The sequence below is a fragment of the Fusarium oxysporum genome, chromosome 13 (genome assembly GCF_000149955.1).
Source record: "Fusarium oxysporum f. sp. lycopersici 4287 chromosome 13, whole genome shotgun sequence".
NCBI lineage: Eukaryota > Fungi > Ascomycota > Sordariomycetes > Hypocreales > Nectriaceae > Fusarium > Fusarium oxysporum.
Window position 1 is genome coordinate 977,311 of NC_030998.1, and position 16,519 is coordinate 993,829.

Sequence of the window (16,519 nt, forward strand, 5' to 3'; positions counted from 1 at the left end):
ACATTTTCAGCTGGGCGTAGGTCTTGATATTCTATGTCTGGTTGGAGAACATCACGAGGGAAGCATTCCGACGGATGATAGTTGAAATCTATAAGAAGGCTGTTCCCAGCCTCACTATGGACCAACTTCAGCTCTTTAGACTCTTCAAAGTACTCTTTACAGCCTTTCGTCACTCTTTTCAGTCACTCTTTTGCAATCATGGTCCATAAGCCTATCCCCAGTCCTAGCTCTGCTAGCGACGCCGTTCGTTGGGAAGAGACTGATGTTCTCATTGTCGGCTCTGGCCCAATCGGTGCCACCTTCGCCCATACCCTTGTCAAGAAAGGCATCAAGGTTACGATGATCGATATCGGCCAGCAGTGAGTTATTTCAACATGAAGATATACATAGAGGCTCACAGTGAATCAGAGAAACTCGACGCATCGGTGATCATAAGAAGAACAGCGTTGCGGTTCAGAAGGATATCAGCTTGTTCACCAAGTAAGTTCATCCCAGCCAATATCGTAGGGCTGTCAAAGACTAATATCGCATTTAGCACTGTCAAGGTATATTAACTTGACCTTCTAGCGAGACTTTAACTCATAGTGTGCCTAGGGAGAACTGCACCCACTCTCTGTGCCAACTAACACGGCGCGACCTGTCATGGAACCGGCCTCCTGGGCTCCTCGGTAGGGTAATGCACTCTCATGATAGGGACTATGCTAAAATAAAAAGACCCACTGACTCGGCCTACGTCCTCAATGGCCAGAACCCAGACCAGAAATCTTACGGCAACCTTCCCGCCGCAGCTGCGACTCGTGTCGTCGGTGGTATGGGATCTCACTGGACATGCTGCACTCCTCGACAGCACAAGGGAATCGAGCGCTCTGACCTTTTCAGCGATGGCGAGTGGAACACTCTCTATGGCCGGGCCGAGAAGCTCTTTACCAAGACCGACGATGCTTTTGACGACTCTGTCCGCCAGAAGCTGGTTAAGCGTGTCCTTACTGAGGCCTACCCCGATCGTGAGATGAAGAGCATGCCGCTGGCTTGTAAGCGAAAGCACGATAACAAGGAATACGTCGAGTGGTCTTGCACTGCTACCATTCTTGGGGAACTCTCTAAGCCTGAGTACTTTTACAAGGGCGAGGAACGGCTCTTCGACATGAGACCCAACACTCAGTGCGACAAGTTGGAACTGGATCCCGATGGTCAAATTGCTTGGGCTTTGATCAATGACCTTGAAGCGAACCAGCAGTACTACATCCACGCCAAGAAGTATGTTGTTTGTGCTGGGGCTGTTCTCACTCCAGGTATTCTCCACAAGTCTGGACTAAAGCCAAGACTTCCAGCTTTGGTAAGATTCCCTGCCGTATAGCCGGAATGCGAGCTAATAGACACATTTCTCAGGGCCACTACCTGACTGAGCAGCCGATGGCCTTCTGTCAAGTCGTTCTTGATAGGAAATTGGTCAACAGTGTCGAGGGCGAAGACGTCGTCAAAGCGCACAGAGAAAGTCATGGAAATGATCCCCTTCCCTTCCCTTTCAACGACCCAGACCCTCAGGTTTATTTCCCGCTGTCCGAGAAATATCCCTGGCACACTCAGATTCACCGAGATGCCTTCGGATATGGAGAGGTTCCATCCAACATCGATCAACGCCTTGTAGTCGATCTGCGCTGGTTTGGCTACATGAAACCTGACCAAGAAAACTACGTCACATTCTCTAACAAGACAAAGGACCAGTTTGGAATGCCTCAGGTGAGTGGAACCAAGTCTTATCATACGTTGAGTGTTTTGGCTGACCTTCTGAAACAGCCAACCTTCAACTTTGTCTTGGACGAGGAGGCCGATGAGCGTTGCAAGCGAATGATCACAGAGTAAGCCCCTCCGCTGCGTTTATAAATAGCTCAGCACTGATCTCTAACTCCTTTTTCTCAGTATGATTGAGGTGGCTAGAAAGCTTGGCGGCTTTCTTCCTGGTGCAGAGCCCAAGTATCTTGCTCCCGGTTCCGCCCTTCATATCTGCGGCACATACCGCGCAGGAAGCACGCCAGCTGACAGTGTTGTCAACAAGAACGGTAAAGCCTGGGGTGTTAATGACCTTGTTCTTGGAGGATGCGGTGTCATTCCTACCCAGAATGCTTGTAACCCTACACTCACTGCTGCTTGTTTCGCTCTTGCAGCCGCCGACAAGATTATTGAAGATCTTCATGTCGACCAGTGATGGATCTATCATGGATCATATACCTACTGTCTCATTTGTCACATTCCTTTTGTTATACTTCGACTACAAGCCTGCTGGGCTGACTTTACCTTTCTGGATTTGGATCTTTTGGCCCTATCACGGTCATCAAGTCTCCTTACAAGAAGATAATAATAAACTACTATCTGAACTCTCTCTGATATCATCTTGAACACAGCCTCACAACGCCACGATCTGGTATCATCTCCAAACAGCTCACTCCACTAACACCCTAACTCCCAACGATCCCACTTCACTGGCTGAATCTAAGCATCAACCTTGTTGATCTTGCCGGACTTGACATCATAGATGTAGCCCGTGATAGGAACATCCAGAACCAGAGGGCTCTTCTTCAAGAAAGCGATATCGTCGCGGACACTCTGCTCAAGGTCTCCGAAAGGGAGGAAAGCAATGTGATCGACGTCTTCACCTAGATCCTTACGCACCTTTGTCTTGAGATCCAAATCAGAGAAGGTGAGCATACCGCAGTCGGTCTAAGCCTTGTTAGTTTATCATTCCGTTATTGAACAGGAGATACATACGTGATGGACAATAACGATCTCACGGGTTCCAAGGAGCTGCTGTGAAATGATGACGGAGCGGAGAGCATCTGCAGCTCGACCGCCAGCGTTACGGATTACGTGAGCGGAGCCGAGCTCGATCCCGAGGACCTGAGCTGGGTCGAGACGAGCATCCATGCAGGCAATGACAGCGACGTGACTACGATTGATTAGTTGTTTTGTTTGCATATCTTGTATCATTCAGAGAACATACCGAGATGGAGGCAGGGCGAGATCTCCCTTGTTGAAGGCTGCGGCATACTGCTCATTCGCAGCCTCATACTCTGAGACGATTGAAGAAGACATGCTTGAGTGAGTTGATAAAAGGCTTGGTGAGGTTCGGTTTGTTTTGTATTTGGATATTTCGAATCGGAATCGGTGGCATCTGTATAAAACCTTTTATACTTGTTGAATACGCATGTTACACTAACGTTATACCATCGGCGCTCCTTTCCAGTTTAGGCATACGGCTCCATCACCATCCGCGGGGTATATGTCGCAATCTCACGTGTCAGAATGATGGTGTTTGACTTGGCGCGATGATGATTGATTGACATTCCGAAGTCGATTTGATGGCTATGTAAGGTAATAGTGAGTTGGAGGTCCCCGAGGGCCACGGAATTGGGTAAATGACACTGAGTAGTGAAAAATCTCATCAGAAGTCAGGTCATGTCGGACAAGTCTCGGTATTTTAGGCGTTGTCTATTTGTAAGAAGGCTGCGTTGGAATCAGTTGCAAGGTGAACCTGTCGCCGACGCCCTTCATACCTCATCGCCGCTTATACCTGTCTAGCATAAACCATGCATTCCAGCTTCCAGAATAACGTTAACTAGGCTCCCGCCCGGGCCGGGCCGTATAAACTGTCAAAACCGTCAATGGATTCACTAAAGCTGTTTAGGAATGTCAAGAAGGGTCTCTGACGTAGTTTCGTATAGAAAGCCACTGGAACAAGAAGTTGGTGCGTAGTGGGTCATGAGCTTCATGACCATTAATAAGAAGCTCAACTACGACCCCACCGAGATGACGGCAGTTTTACAAAAGAAAGAAAAAAGAAGGTATCATTAATATGACTATATGGCCCTAAAATGAAAGGCTTATACTCGTGTACTCATAAATCTACTCTCACAAGCTCGGGTCCTTCACCTCCATCAGATATTCCTATGCGCAGCTGCAAAACTACTCAAACTCATCTTATCATCTTCACCATACAGCTCATGCGACGCCTGGGGCTGCTGTTGAACAGGCTGCGGCTGCACAGGCGGAGCCTCTCTCCTCAACCCTCGAATAAAAGCCTGATCCGACTCATCATCAATAAGAACAACCATCCAAACACCAACGGCTCCATTTGACCCTAACAAAGGCGTACAGTGGATCCAGCGGTTACGGCCTGGGTTTGCAGGAGGGGCTTGACCACCATCGCCACTGGCAGAATGATCCATTGCGCGAGAGTTGCGGTTCTTGGTCTGGACTTCAGCCTTTGACAGCCATCGGATCTTGGCGGTGAGACCGTTGCCGCCTGCGAAGGCTTGGGTGAGGGTTTCGCGCACGCGGTCGGAGCCGCCGATGCGGGAGAGGAATGAACTCTGGAGCATGCCCGGCACGCGGAGGGACGGCGAGGCGAAGAGGATGCGGAGACTGGGGTAGGGTCGGACGAGGAGATAGTGTTTGTAGATACCGCTGAGACGGCCGCTGAAGCTAGCCATAGCTGTGTCATGGAGGACGGGATCTGAAGGGCGTCGATTGATGGTGGCATCGTCGCGGAATACCAGGCGCGGCTTGTTCCAATTCGCGGGAACTGCATCCGTTTGTCGAACATCTTGCTGATGTGTACGGTGGAAAGCACCACCTGCTTCGCGAACAGTCTTGAGTTCTGCGAGATCAAACATCTCCGCCAACTCTTGGAACTCATCTTTCTGCTCATCCTTCTTTCTTTGCTCCGACTCGCCAGGGTAGCGCTCATTCTCAGGGTTCTCATCCGCCATGAGTGTCTCTAGTGAGTCCAGGCCAGCGCATTCCTTGACGAGACCGGAGACGTCAACTTGGGCACCCAAATGGTATCGGACAACACCTCGAGAGTCATATAGCGGAGAGACCATGAGCAAGTTCATGAATGGGGATCCATCGCGACGGTAGTTGAGGAATGTTTCGCAGTGGTCTTGACCGGCTGCGAGCTTGTCGCGAATTCTCTTGACGCTGAATGGGTTCGTCTTGGGGCCTTGAAGGAAGCGACAGTTGCGGCCGAGGACATAGTCCATGCCGTACTGAGTCGTTCGGTGGAACTCTGCTATCATGTTAGCATTTGCGACATGGTTACGCCGACGGGTAACTCACCTTCACTTGCGAAAACAATTGGGTTGTCGGATCTTGAAGGGTCTGTCAAACAGAACACCTCTGCCAGACCTTCCGACAGATCGCGCAATTGGGGTGCCAGTGTGTCCGTTATCCTTCTCTTGATTGTGATGCTGACTGTCTGGATATATGTGTGGGTGATGTACGCAGGCAGATCATGGTTCACCATGGCTTGGAAAGCCTCGGTAGCCCGCTTCGCCAATGCTTCGTTGACAGTCGCAGTGACAGGATCGGCTGTGAAATCATGGCCATCAATTGTCTTGAGCGATCCCGTCAGCGAATTGGCGTAATTGATTGCCTTCATCGCCTTGAGCGTGTCGAGGTAGTATGTCAAGAGCGGCACAGAACTCGGCCGCGACGCAGACAAGAAGTTCGTGAAGCGCTGCAGAAGAACAGGATCGTCGAAGATGACAGACAGATGCTTCACTGAGAAAAGCAGCTCGGATTGTGTCTCGAGGGTATACTGCTTTCCCATCGCATGCGCCGGGACGACGAGGTCGAAGGACGCGGGGTCATACTCCTCCTCGGTCAATGGCTCCAATCCATCGCGATCCAGACCAGCACCTTTTGCTTGCAGCGCAGGAAGATGTGTAGGGACATATACGGACGAGATTGACGATGCATCTCTGTCTTTATGTGACCATATTTGCGATTCCTGCGTTCGATACGACATGGCTCGGCTCGAGGCTCTCGATGACGGTGCCTGTAAAAGCTCTGGGTCGAAGTTTGCCATTCCGTCGCCTAAATCCTGCGTCTCAAAGCTAAACCGTCAATCTCCCTCCTCAATTGCTCAATTAGAGTATGAAATACCTTTGCTTCATCGCGACTTGTCGTCTTGATGTTTGCGCTCGTAGCGGAATGGGCGGGGGTTGAGAATCCATCTCGTCGTCAACGAGGTTAAGATGTTGAGTCTGCATTTTCGAAGGGACCATGTCCTAATACCTAGGTATGATGCAGTACTGCCGGTAGCGCGAATGCGTAATAAGCCACGACTCAGATGGAAAAGCAAGAATGAGACAATGACCTATTCCATTGAGTGGCTAGTATACGCCCGGACAAAGGGTGTCGATTGCTTTTTGTTTCGTTTCGTTCCGTTTCGTATTGCATCCCTACCTAACTCCCCTGCCCGTACAATATGAGCCGTCATTTTCGAAATAACGCCAATCTTAGCTTCCGAGGAATTGGTCGATCAATCTTTTCTGTCCAATGGCGATTTGAGTCCCAACGCTCAGGTCCCGATCGCGATGAAAGGGGAAGCTTTTCAAGATCGTGATCTGAGCATCATTTGGGGACGGAAGTTAACGAGAGCTAATTTAGCGGGTTGGGCTAGTGTGTTCCTGACATGAACTCTAGTCTCTACCGACATGGTTACATTGGGCAGCGCCGTTGACATGGAAAGGATCACGATGCATAATCGTATCGATGAGTTTGACTGGTGATGTTGAGCCGGGTGCTCGTCCCAGCGGCTGGTAGCTTCACTGTGCCGCAGTTTAGCTAACTTAGCGGAATATATCCCGTCACGACGCCATCGTGAACGAGGCGTCACTAGTAGACGGATGACGTACGCCTGTATTCGTACCTGAATCTGAAGTCTTCCGTTCCTGACCAAAAAGGAAAGCTGGAAAGAATGCCGAAGCTATCACTTCTCAGTGGACTTGGCTCGCTGCAGGGCTGCAGGGTGTAACCCCAATCGGGAGAACACGTCGATTTGGGGAATGAGACACGATATGTCATTTCCTACAAGGCAAAACGCCAGACGAACAGATTACCAATTTGGCAGTAGAATAATTACCAGTGGCCGTTAAGCGTCAACGTCAATTGGCATTCCAATGACCGTCGTTACCGTTGTCATTAACCATAACAAGATACGAGAGTCAAAGCGTTAAATATCGCTAGGGAATAAACCCTCCGATGAAGATTTTCTTCCCTCTTGACAGGCCTGATTATCGCGTGGCTTCATATCACACGGCCCTTGCGTCTGCCACACAGCAAGGAGAGTGATCACCGCACGCACGTTTATCCCTTGCTGCCCAGCCTTATTCCAGCTGATCTTTTCTTTTTTTCACCCTTGCAGTCGATGATTGTGATGATTGAAATGATCGATGGGTCGATCGCCAATAACGTCATTTGAGACCAGTAGAATTTTTTATTGAGGCCCGTATTTGTGGTTTTGGTTATCGGTGATCTGCAGTACCCAGCGCTTTGGGCGGTAATTACAGTGGAGGTCACTCTTTTTTCGCATTTCGTGGTCCTTCGGCATCTCGACCATCCGAAACCTACAGCCCCGTCTGGGACAACTCTCGAGGTATTCACAGTGAAGCCCCAGAATATTCGTGAATAGCTTCAATGAGTCAAAAAACAGAATAATAAACATCATATTCTATGCTTGCAGCTTAGGTCTTACCCCTCATGATCACGTCGCGTCAGCATTTAGGTCGGGGTCTGAAGCTTGGCCTGAACCTGGTTTAAATACAACTCTGGCGGTCATCCAGGCAGGGTCACTTCTATTTCTGCTTACCCTTGAAACTCCATCTCGATAGTAATCAGAATGTCGGAAACGAGCCCGATCCCCATTATCCTGTGCGGAAAAACTGAATTCATCGGTGAAAGAGTGATTGGAGCTCTCAAGCCAGAGATTGAAGGTAGATAATAGCACCAGTACACCTCCAATACTAATATCATTAGTCGTTCAATTCATCTTGCCTGGAGACTCGGGACAAGTCATCATACCAGCTCTTCTTGCCGGTAAAAGTCCGCCATCTCATCCTGACAGCAGCGCCATCGGCTCCGGGAACTACAATAACGCTCCCCGCGCCGTTGTGCTAGGAGGGGCTTTCGAAGAATCCGACATAGCTACCCTGCGCGATGCCGTCAAAACCGTTAATGGAGCCCGCGGTGTGGCTTGGCTCCGTCAGGATACAACCCAGCCAGCGCCTCCAATTACATCGCCTGAATACCCTAAGCTCATGACAAGGAGAACTAAGGAGGCGGTAATCAAGCTTAATAAGGACGGGAAACTGGATGGAACATATGACGGTCTTGAGTGGTATTAGGATGCGATAATGAACGAATATGTTACAATGCTGAGACCAATGAATGCGCTATCGTGTAGGAGCTGACTGAACGAGAAACAAAGGCTGGAACTGAACTGAAATTGACACTGAACTCCTAAGCGATTCAAAACACCTTTATCACTGTGCCTCCTTCTCTTTCTTCCCCTCCGTCTTACCAATCTGACATCGAGATCCTAAGGTCTTGACACTATTCATACTCTGACTCTTCATATTTCCCATACCCGTCTTCCAATTCGCGACCTTGGTGTTGACATTCTTTCCGGCTCGATCAACACTATCGCTGATACTTCTATCAAGCTGGTTCAACTTGGCTGTAGTGCCATTCTCGAATGCCGTACAACGATCCTTGAATCCCTTATCGATTTGATTGGCTTTCTCTGTCATAGCTGTACTTGAATTGTTGGTGAATGTCGTCCAGGCCTTCTTCTTCTTGTCGACTGCTTGGTTCCATTTGTTGACATGACGTTGGTAGTAACCCCGAGCAGCGCTATCTTTCTTCTCTGATGTTTCGGTGGATGCGGTTGAGATACTCTCTCTACGCTCACTCGTGTTGCTGTTGTATTTCTGAACCGCCATAGACGCTTCGTTCTCTTTGTCTTGGGTTGGTAGAGACTGGGCTGAGTAGTTTGGATGGTAGAACCCTTTGTGATCCTCGTGGTTTGTTTGAGGGAGAACTTCTTTCTCTAATGAGTCGATGCGCTGCGCCTGAGCAATGTGTTCGCTTGGGTCGTAGATTTGCTTCTCATCATGTCCATCATGAAGCCTCAAGTCGTGCACCTCCTTCTCGAGCCCATGGTCATAAACCTCTTTCTCCACGGCGGGTATATAGACTTCCTTCTCATCGTGTCCCTCGTTTACAACATAAACTTCCTTCTCGTCAGATCCATCTGTCTTCTGAACAACTTCTTTCTCCTCAGACACCGCAGGAAGAACCTCCTTGAACGTGTCTTCCCCTCGTCGGTCAAAATTTCCGGTGGAGACGATTGGCGTAGGCGGTGTCAAGATAATCTGAACGGGATTATTATCCGACGCCGAGGTTACTTCAACTGGAGATGAGCCTCCGCCCGTGTACTTCTGATGCCCAGACATGGCGATGATGATGACCTCAACTTGTTTGTTGGGAAATTGCAACGTCAAGCAGGTTTCATCTTTGCTGTGCATCTGCCTAAACTAAATTGGGAGGGGCGTAAGCAATATCCTTGTTGATTAGGTAATGCGGATTGACGGTCTGTCATCTTGAAACGAGAATTAAATAGGCTTTATCTTCGTTTATTAAGCTTGTCGAACAGTTGTGCTAACATTCACGCATTTTTGTCGTGGTGATTTCCAACGAATCATGCCAAGAAGGGGGAGGCCTCACATTTTCGCTTAGCTACCCTTAAACGCCATTCGCCTTCAGATTAGACTTCCAACACTAATGTTGATTTCAGGCAGACAAAACCTTAACATGATCACATTTTAGCTATTCCTCAGATTCCGAAGTTTGTAGAAGCTTCTCTTTCACAATAAAAGGTTGAATAAAAAAAGTCCATAAGGAAATCGCTTTGCGAACATTCTAAAAACTCCAGCTCGGCCCCAACCCCAACTGTCTAATCAACCTCTTGTAAATTTTCTGGTCCCCAAACCCAAATCCATTATTCAGCCAAGAGACATGTCTGGCATGTTTTACTGTCTGTGGCATGTCTCAAAAGTCAGTTGATTTGAATCAGACCTTTATCTTCCAGGGAATGTCTGAACCTCCTCCGTTCCTTGATGTCTGTCATCATTAGATCACTGAGTTCTTTGATCGAGCCCTGCGCATTGATGTGACGGTCACGGCAACGGCTGTCCACAATTTCGAGCTGCTTCGTGTTTGTGTCGATCTGTTCACCCCAGAACTCGATCAACTTGTTTGCTTGGCTCAGCTGCCCCTGGACAACACTCAGGGACTGTGAGTACATGGCACACTGGCTTTCAAGCCCCGTTATCAGTTCTGTCTTTAGCTGAACATCTGCCATGTGTAATCTTCGGATTTCGTTAAGGATAACATCAACAGGGTCGATGTAGTTTTTGGCTTCTGTTTTGACTTGTGGATCGTCTTTAGGCGATTGATCTGGCCCACTCTCAGATACATCTGATTCTGGATCGAGCTGTGACGGACAGGTATGGTCATAGGCCGGTGGTGAGTAGGAAGTTGGAACGTGCTGGAAAGACAATCGGGCGTTGACTGTATGATCATACGGGAGAGCTCCGAACTGGCCATACTTGTCGAAATGACGATCTTGATCCCAGATTAACCTATGTAGGTCGTTCATGTCGGGTTTGACATCTGGAGTCCGTCCATGCCACGTCGAAATCCCCGAATCTTCACTGCAGACACTGTCCTCATCTGCCGAACCCCCATGGTATAATGGGGGCGGACTCCCATCCAAAGAACCGCAATTCTTTACACACATATTGTCGTGTAGACTTTGGTCAAAACCTGGTATTAGCTGTAAAAGGTCAGTATCATGTCGGGGTATTGAAAGAGGAGAGGGGCTCCGATGTGCCAAAGATATGACGATGAGGGGTAGGGTTGACTGACTGTTCAGTGGACAATGGTGTTCAAGGAAATTTGCCCATCACAGTTATTCCTGGATGCTTGGACCTGATTGTATGGCTTTCTTGTATTTGCAATAATAATAACAAAGAGAGGGAAAGACAGAAAGAAGGCGAATGTATCCGATATTTATAATACACTCGCATCTCGAAAGACTTTGCGACAAACTCCTGAGGAGCAAGCTTGTGCAGCTTTTATAAACTTTACCGATATCTCCGCAAAACATCTCAAGGGTAACCAAGAACATGACTAATTTCTACTCATCTTCAGCATTGACAACTCTTGTTCATTCGATCGAAAACTCTTTGTACGTAGACTTCAGCATAAATGGTCTATTTAAGTGTGAGCCAAAAGCCCTATAGTAATATGGGGCAAATCTACTTTGTCTACCTACAATTATAATGGCCAGTGATCCATTCATTTTGAGAGCAAAGTTACTCCCAGCGAATGGCCTCAGCGGCTCTGTAAAGCATTTAGAGCTTCACAGTACTTTATACTTTTGCCTTTTCAACCGTGATTGCTTGCAATTTCTCGCAACTGTGTCAGAACCCTTGATATGGCATCGGACCAAGATTTAGCTTTTTGTTTACAAATAGCCCCCCATTTATGACACATATAAAAAGTGCCTAGTCAGTAAGTCGATGGCTAAACAAAGAACCTTTGGTGGCAGTACAATTGTTTTCCCATATATCCAAGTCTATGATTGGCTGTGCAGAGCGATCAAGCTCACATGCTACCTGCCGAGAGTATGACTCATATATGCGTCCTATAAAAGATCCATGCCCGTCCTTTCGGACTCTACGCGTGAGTTACATGATCGTGTTTATTGGTGACTATTCCACCATATTAGGCACCGAAAATCCGCCATCAACACATAAGAATATCGAGGTGTCTTTGACATAGCAATTAAAACGCAAAGCACATTTGGCTGAACCCTATGGAAGATAAGAGGCTCAAATCATTTGACTCTACTTGATCTATCAGATTGAGAGATCCAAGAAGGCGAGGAACATATATTACACAAGACAGCATTACACTCCAAGGCCCTCACTACTGCCTAACCTTCCCCTTCACCGACTGATGACACCTAACCAGATCTAACACCCAGGTTGTTGTCCTCATCCTTAGGGCAATCCTCATCATCATCAGTAGTGAACTCAACAACACACGCAGAGTCTTGCGCGATAGCGATGCCAATGAAGGTTGTGTCAGTCTTGCCCTCTCCAGCACCAAGACTGTTTCCATCCTGGTCCTTGACCTCGCATGACTCGGGGTCACCAGCAAACGAGGACTTGCAGCGGAACTTGCGCTCTTTGGTCCAGCAATCTCCGCCGAAAGTGAACTCGCGTCCATCTCCGGTGTTGTAGCAGGGAGAGTGGTCGGCGGGATATGCCTTGCTGTAAATGGCAGTGCCGTCGTCTTTGAGGATTGTGAAGCCGGAGCTGTGACCGCTTTGGCTTCCGCCGCTGGGTCCAGAGATGGTTGAGAAGTCGCCTTGTGACCAAACAACGCGAAGATGCTCGGCTACGACGGTGGATGAAAGTGAGGCAGCCAAAAGGCCGAAGAGAATGTTACAGGGAGGAGGCATATTGATACTGGATTGGCGAGTGTCTGTTTTGGTTGGGTTGTGAAGGGTGAATAATGCCTGTGGTTGATGAACAGACTTTTAATGATGGTCTGCTGATGATCTATATATATATATGCATTCCTTTCACTGTTCTCGGGAGTTGCACCAAGTCATTCCCAAGCTCAAGTCTCCAGCCAACTCACTTCCCAATATCGCATAAATGACATCACTTTGAACGGGACAATGTCGCATCTAGAATCCTTCGACGAGACAAACTTGCTGCCTATTGCTGTCCGCAAGGAATGTGTCGGGGTTTAATCCTTTTTACCCCACGAAGAGCATCTAAGCCTCGGGAGATCAGGAAACCCGAGGCTGAGCTGACAGCAAAATCTGCCGATCAACCACCAAATCCAGTGTCAATGTTCATTGAGCTTGGCAAATAGGCCAAGATGTTCGGTTATCGTTACTTCAAAAGTGGAAGTCCAGTCTAAATATTTCCACTATCTACGTAATACTATCGGAATATTGTGTCGCATGGTGATTTAGCTGAGGATTCGGGATCAAGGGATTGAAGATTTGCCACTATTTGATTGGATAGCAAGAGTAAGCAAGCTCAGTAGCTGAACTACGCTTTGCCGATTTGAGACACGAAGCGGGGATTGGCAAGGCATAGTCAGGGCAGATCTGCATTTAGAGCGGGAACAGTGATATGCGAAGGATTTTAGGGCTTATTGTCATCGAGATGTCTCGGCTTCAGGAGCACGTGTCAGATCAAAGCCACGAGGAATTGAATGGACAAGAGGAAAGAGACCAATGTCAATTGTGCATCGAGAATACGTGTTTTGAGAGGAATTAGTGACTACTTACTCACAACTCACTTGGGGCATAACGAGCAAAGAAAGAGGACTCTCCAAACAACTTAGCACGCCTCTGAGACGCTTTTGTGTTTACATCTCATCCAATCCTTATTGATGTCTGCGCTGCCCCAAGATCATTTCATAGACTGGAAGTCGGTCATCTAGATATTACCTCCCGGCGAGTGGGGCAAACAAGGAGGTGATCTTCATGGTGCTGGGGTAGAGTACAAGAACGAGCAGGCTGAGGAGAATGAGAGTGAAAGAAGCTTCTGCAATGCTGAAGATATTAAATACTCAAAAGAAAGAAAAGGCCTAATCGTCAGTCAGAGACGTTTTGCTAAGTAAGGCCTCGTTGATGTTCCATTGCATCTGGGCCAAGTCCAACATGAAGGTGACATCAGCCACAAACTTTTGCAAATACGAACTTCCAGTACAGATGTGAAGGCATCCCCAACACGTTCCCGCTTACGAAGCCCACATGTACAATTTGGCCAGTTGATCACTGAGCCACTGCAATAAATGTGTATAATCGGTGGAGGCTTCTAGAAGGCAGCGTGTCAGTAGAGCTCATTTTTCCATCCACCTTTCATGGCCAGTCGCTCTAGCACCAGAACATCGGTAATTCTCATCTCATCCTTGAGGAAAACGTTCTCTACGCGCTCTGAGTCACTTCCAATAGCAAGTTTCTGGCCTGTAGGGCTGAATAATTTCTCCGATTCCTGTTACATGTCGCCACTCTGCTTACTGATGAAATCCGACCACCCTTGACATGGCCATTGCACTACAGCGAAGTCGGTTAGTTCCGCTATCAGTCTTTTAGCCTGCGAGGCTTCAGTGGGCCTTTGTTGGCGATTCAAATTGAACAGCGCTGAGGCAAACTATTGCACCATAGACACTTGTACCAGTGGCGATAAGCACGTCCATGTTGTCTTTGCAAGTGCAACAAGGTCGTATGTTCGCCTTGCGGTTCCTCGTGGCGATAAAAGGCTTGTGAAAGAGGTCAGACATGGGATTGGTAACGGGCGGAATCGGGGAAATTCTGTACCCGAAGGATGTGTGTTTGGGTTGTTGAGTAAAGAGGCACCTCTAAGCCTTAAAAGGATGCCCCGTACATATTTACTACGAATAGGGAGGACTGCATGTTTAGGTGTAAGAAATTGTTGTCTGCTGCCTTTCTAAAGTCTAACAAATGCTTCTGTATACACATCCCAAATGAAAGTCTAAATTGTGTAACTATACTCCCAATCTATTGAAGCATCTCAACATCAAACATCCTGACAAGTTGCAGTCGTGCCCAGGATCTATCATAGCTCTCGTTGGTTCTAAATCTGACTCACGATCTTAAACCTGATGGCTGTATGGTTCATAGGCAAGGTCCGTCCGGGGAGATGGCGCCAGACCACGATTATGGTATGTCGGCTGCATCTCGTGATCACCATCAATAGGGACATAAGCTCCAGAGTGGCGACTATGCTCGAGCAGTCCCTTGCCTTCAGGGTCCTTTCGACTGGTGGTAGTGCTGCAGCAGAGAGTTGGTATTATCCAGAGGAGGTTTGCAGCGATAGCAAATGCAGCACCAATCCAAATGATGGCGAGGAAAACGACGTTGACTTTTCCCTTGACTCCATAGAGCTTAGCAGTAGTTTCCACGGCACCAATCGAGACGGAGGCCATGATAGTGGAGAGAATGGCTGACGCGAGGACAAACGCGGAAGCAAGGCCACTTGCCATCCATGTCCAGCAGGTGAGCTCGCGAGAGCAAACAGCAAAGATACCAAGAGCAATCTCGATGGTGAGCTCTATCAAGGCCACAATGAAGGCAACTTCGGCTCCTTTCGTCATCGATCCAAAGGTTTGGATAGCAGCCTTGATCTCTTTCGGCAGTTTGACCTCGACATCTTTATCAACACTCTTGATGTGGTTTGTTGATATAGTCTTTCTGACCCAATCAAACTTGGGACTCGAGCACTCTCGCTTATCATCTCTATCAGTATGACAGTATCCCCAGGGCGTAATATCGTAGGTCTTGTCAAGCCCAAGAAGTTCGGCAGTAATATTCTTTTCCACTGTCTCGGCACGTGGCAAGATCTTGTCGACAAGTTCACTTGCAGGACTGATGCTAAGATTCTCGAAGTCGAGCTGGATGAGGTAGAGAGATTTGTCGGTGATGCCTGCGAGTGCGGGGACGAGGGTGAAGATGGCAGCCGCAATTGCGAGTGCGAATGGCAGAAGTACGCCAATAACGCGGCCAACGATCATTTTTTGTGAATATTTGGTGGCTATTTGTGTACAGTGTTTGTTATTTGTATTTTAAAGCGAGTGGCGGTGACAAAGCGAAGGACTAGTTTGCAAACGAAGATGTTATTGATGTTCGATTACAACAGCTCCAAATGGTTATTTTATACAAAGGCAATCCTCACAATCTCATGAACCAATTTAAAGCCCGCCTAGTTCTCACGAAAAGTCCGTTCCCGTATTTCGAGTAGTTTCGACAAAGAATCCCTGCGATGTCAGAAACTAAGCCACTCACTTCGTCCCATCGCTGGGAAAGCTCTTACCCTCGGTCTAACGCCATGCTTCAATTTACCCAATTCCCCGGGTACATAGAGCTTCCGGGGTATTGTTACTATTGTCGAATGTGGTTGAGGTACCGGCCGTCTGTTTATGTTCTAATTTTAGAGTGGCTGGGACCTGATTACTGAGCGTTCCGACGACGCGCGCTGACTCTTGCGGGCCGCATCTCTGCAGGTTTCATTATACTTGTTTGCCCCACAGAGCTATTGTTCAGTGCTTTTTTTTTCTTGTCTGAGTTGAAGAAATAGGTACTTATGCCGCTCATGCCGCCCCGATGCCGCCCTTCAGGGTCCAACAGCATGGATCAGGTTGTTAGCCGCCCATCTTAGAGTGGCATACTACTAAGGAGTTTTTGAGACAGGTAAGGCTCTCCCAGACTTGTACTGTCGTAAAGGCTGCGCCATGATCCCATTGAGTTGTTGTTCCTGAACAGACTTTCACGGTCAGTTTGTCCGTCAGGGACTTGTGAAGCAGTTCATGGATAAGGATGGCACAGAGTGTGGAGGTCTGCAGGAGTGACAACACAAGTGATTGCAAAGGATTTGCCGGTCTCTCTTTATCCCTTTACGATCTTTTTCGTTTGGTTGCCACCATATGCATCCACTTATGCTCAGGGCTCTGAAGGGTGTCTCAGACTGCCTTCTTACAATCCTCCCGGCAGCGGTCCTATCAAGCACCGGAGCGCCAAACGGTCATGTTTTATTTGAAACTGCTAGTATCGCAAGATTGCCACTTA

General features: G+C 48.1%; 9 protein-coding genes across 9 annotated transcripts; 2 read left to right on the forward strand and 7 right to left on the reverse strand.

The window, feature by feature from the left end:
- Positions 1–198: 198 nt before the first annotated feature.
- FOXG_12251 (uncharacterized protein) lies at positions 199–2,206 on the forward strand (the record flags this gene model as incomplete). The annotated part of the gene is made up of 6 exons (XM_018391999.1): positions 199–359; positions 409–480; positions 568–1,336; positions 1,390–1,740; positions 1,798–1,859; positions 1,921–2,206. The coding sequence occupies 6 exons, from the start codon at positions 199–201 to the stop codon at positions 2,204–2,206; spliced, it is 1,701 nt and encodes a 566-aa protein (XP_018250762.1).
- A 122-nt stretch (positions 2,207–2,328) lies between these two features.
- Positions 2,329–3,347, reverse strand: FOXG_12252 (carbonic anhydrase). Its single transcript, XM_018392000.1, has 3 exons — positions 2,999–3,347; positions 2,767–2,944; positions 2,329–2,718 (listed from the first exon to the last, which is right to left on the reverse strand). The coding sequence occupies exons 1-3, from the start codon at positions 3,088–3,090 to the stop codon at positions 2,491–2,493; spliced, it is 498 nt and encodes a 165-aa protein (XP_018250763.1). The 5' UTR covers positions 3,091–3,347; the 3' UTR covers positions 2,329–2,490.
- A 467-nt stretch (positions 3,348–3,814) lies between these two features.
- On the reverse strand, positions 3,815–6,245 carry FOXG_12253 (uncharacterized protein). Its single transcript, XM_018392001.1, has 3 exons — positions 5,944–6,245; positions 5,116–5,894; positions 3,815–5,065 (listed from the first exon to the last, which is right to left on the reverse strand). The coding sequence occupies exons 1-3, from the start codon at positions 6,063–6,065 to the stop codon at positions 3,933–3,935; spliced, it is 2,034 nt and encodes a 677-aa protein (XP_018250764.1). The 5' UTR covers positions 6,066–6,245; the 3' UTR covers positions 3,815–3,932.
- Positions 6,246–7,622: 1,377 nt separating this feature from the next.
- FOXG_12254 (uncharacterized protein) lies at positions 7,623–9,345 on the forward strand. Its single transcript, XM_018392002.1, has 2 exons — positions 7,623–7,775; positions 7,819–9,345. The coding sequence occupies exons 1-2, from the start codon at positions 7,682–7,684 to the stop codon at positions 8,184–8,186; spliced, it is 462 nt and encodes a 153-aa protein (XP_018250765.1). The 5' UTR covers positions 7,623–7,681; the 3' UTR covers positions 8,187–9,345.
- Positions 8,152–9,469, reverse strand: FOXG_12255 (uncharacterized protein). The gene has a single exon (XM_018392003.1). The coding sequence runs from the start codon at positions 9,366–9,368 to the stop codon at positions 8,325–8,327; it is 1,044 nt and encodes a 347-aa protein (XP_018250766.1). The 5' UTR covers positions 9,369–9,469; the 3' UTR covers positions 8,152–8,324.
- Positions 9,470–9,898: 429 nt separating this feature from the next.
- FOXG_12256 (uncharacterized protein) lies at positions 9,899–10,642 on the reverse strand (the record flags this gene model as incomplete). Its single annotated transcript, XM_018392004.1, has 1 exon — positions 9,899–10,642. One exon carries the CDS (start codon positions 10,640–10,642, stop codon positions 9,899–9,901), a length of 744 nt encoding a protein of 247 aa, XP_018250767.1.
- A 1,230-nt stretch (positions 10,643–11,872) lies between these two features.
- On the reverse strand, positions 11,873–12,374 carry FOXG_12257 (uncharacterized protein; the record flags this gene model as incomplete). The annotated part of the gene is made up of 1 exon (XM_018392005.1): positions 11,873–12,374. A coding segment is annotated over one exon (502 nt), but the record flags the coding sequence as incomplete, so codon positions are not given.
- A 1,392-nt stretch (positions 12,375–13,766) lies between these two features.
- On the reverse strand, positions 13,767–14,133 carry FOXG_20698 (uncharacterized protein; the record flags this gene model as incomplete). The annotated part of the gene is made up of 3 exons (XM_018400997.1): positions 13,767–13,928; positions 13,955–13,990; positions 14,089–14,133. The coding sequence occupies 3 exons, from the start codon at positions 14,131–14,133 to the stop codon at positions 13,767–13,769; spliced, it is 243 nt and encodes an 80-aa protein (XP_018250769.1).
- A 417-nt stretch (positions 14,134–14,550) lies between these two features.
- FOXG_12258 (uncharacterized protein) lies at positions 14,551–15,468 on the reverse strand (the record flags this gene model as incomplete). The annotated part of the gene is made up of 1 exon (XM_018392006.1): positions 14,551–15,468. The coding sequence occupies one exon, from the start codon at positions 15,466–15,468 to the stop codon at positions 14,551–14,553; it is 918 nt and encodes a 305-aa protein (XP_018250770.1).
- Between the last annotated feature and the right edge of the window lie 1,051 nt (positions 15,469–16,519).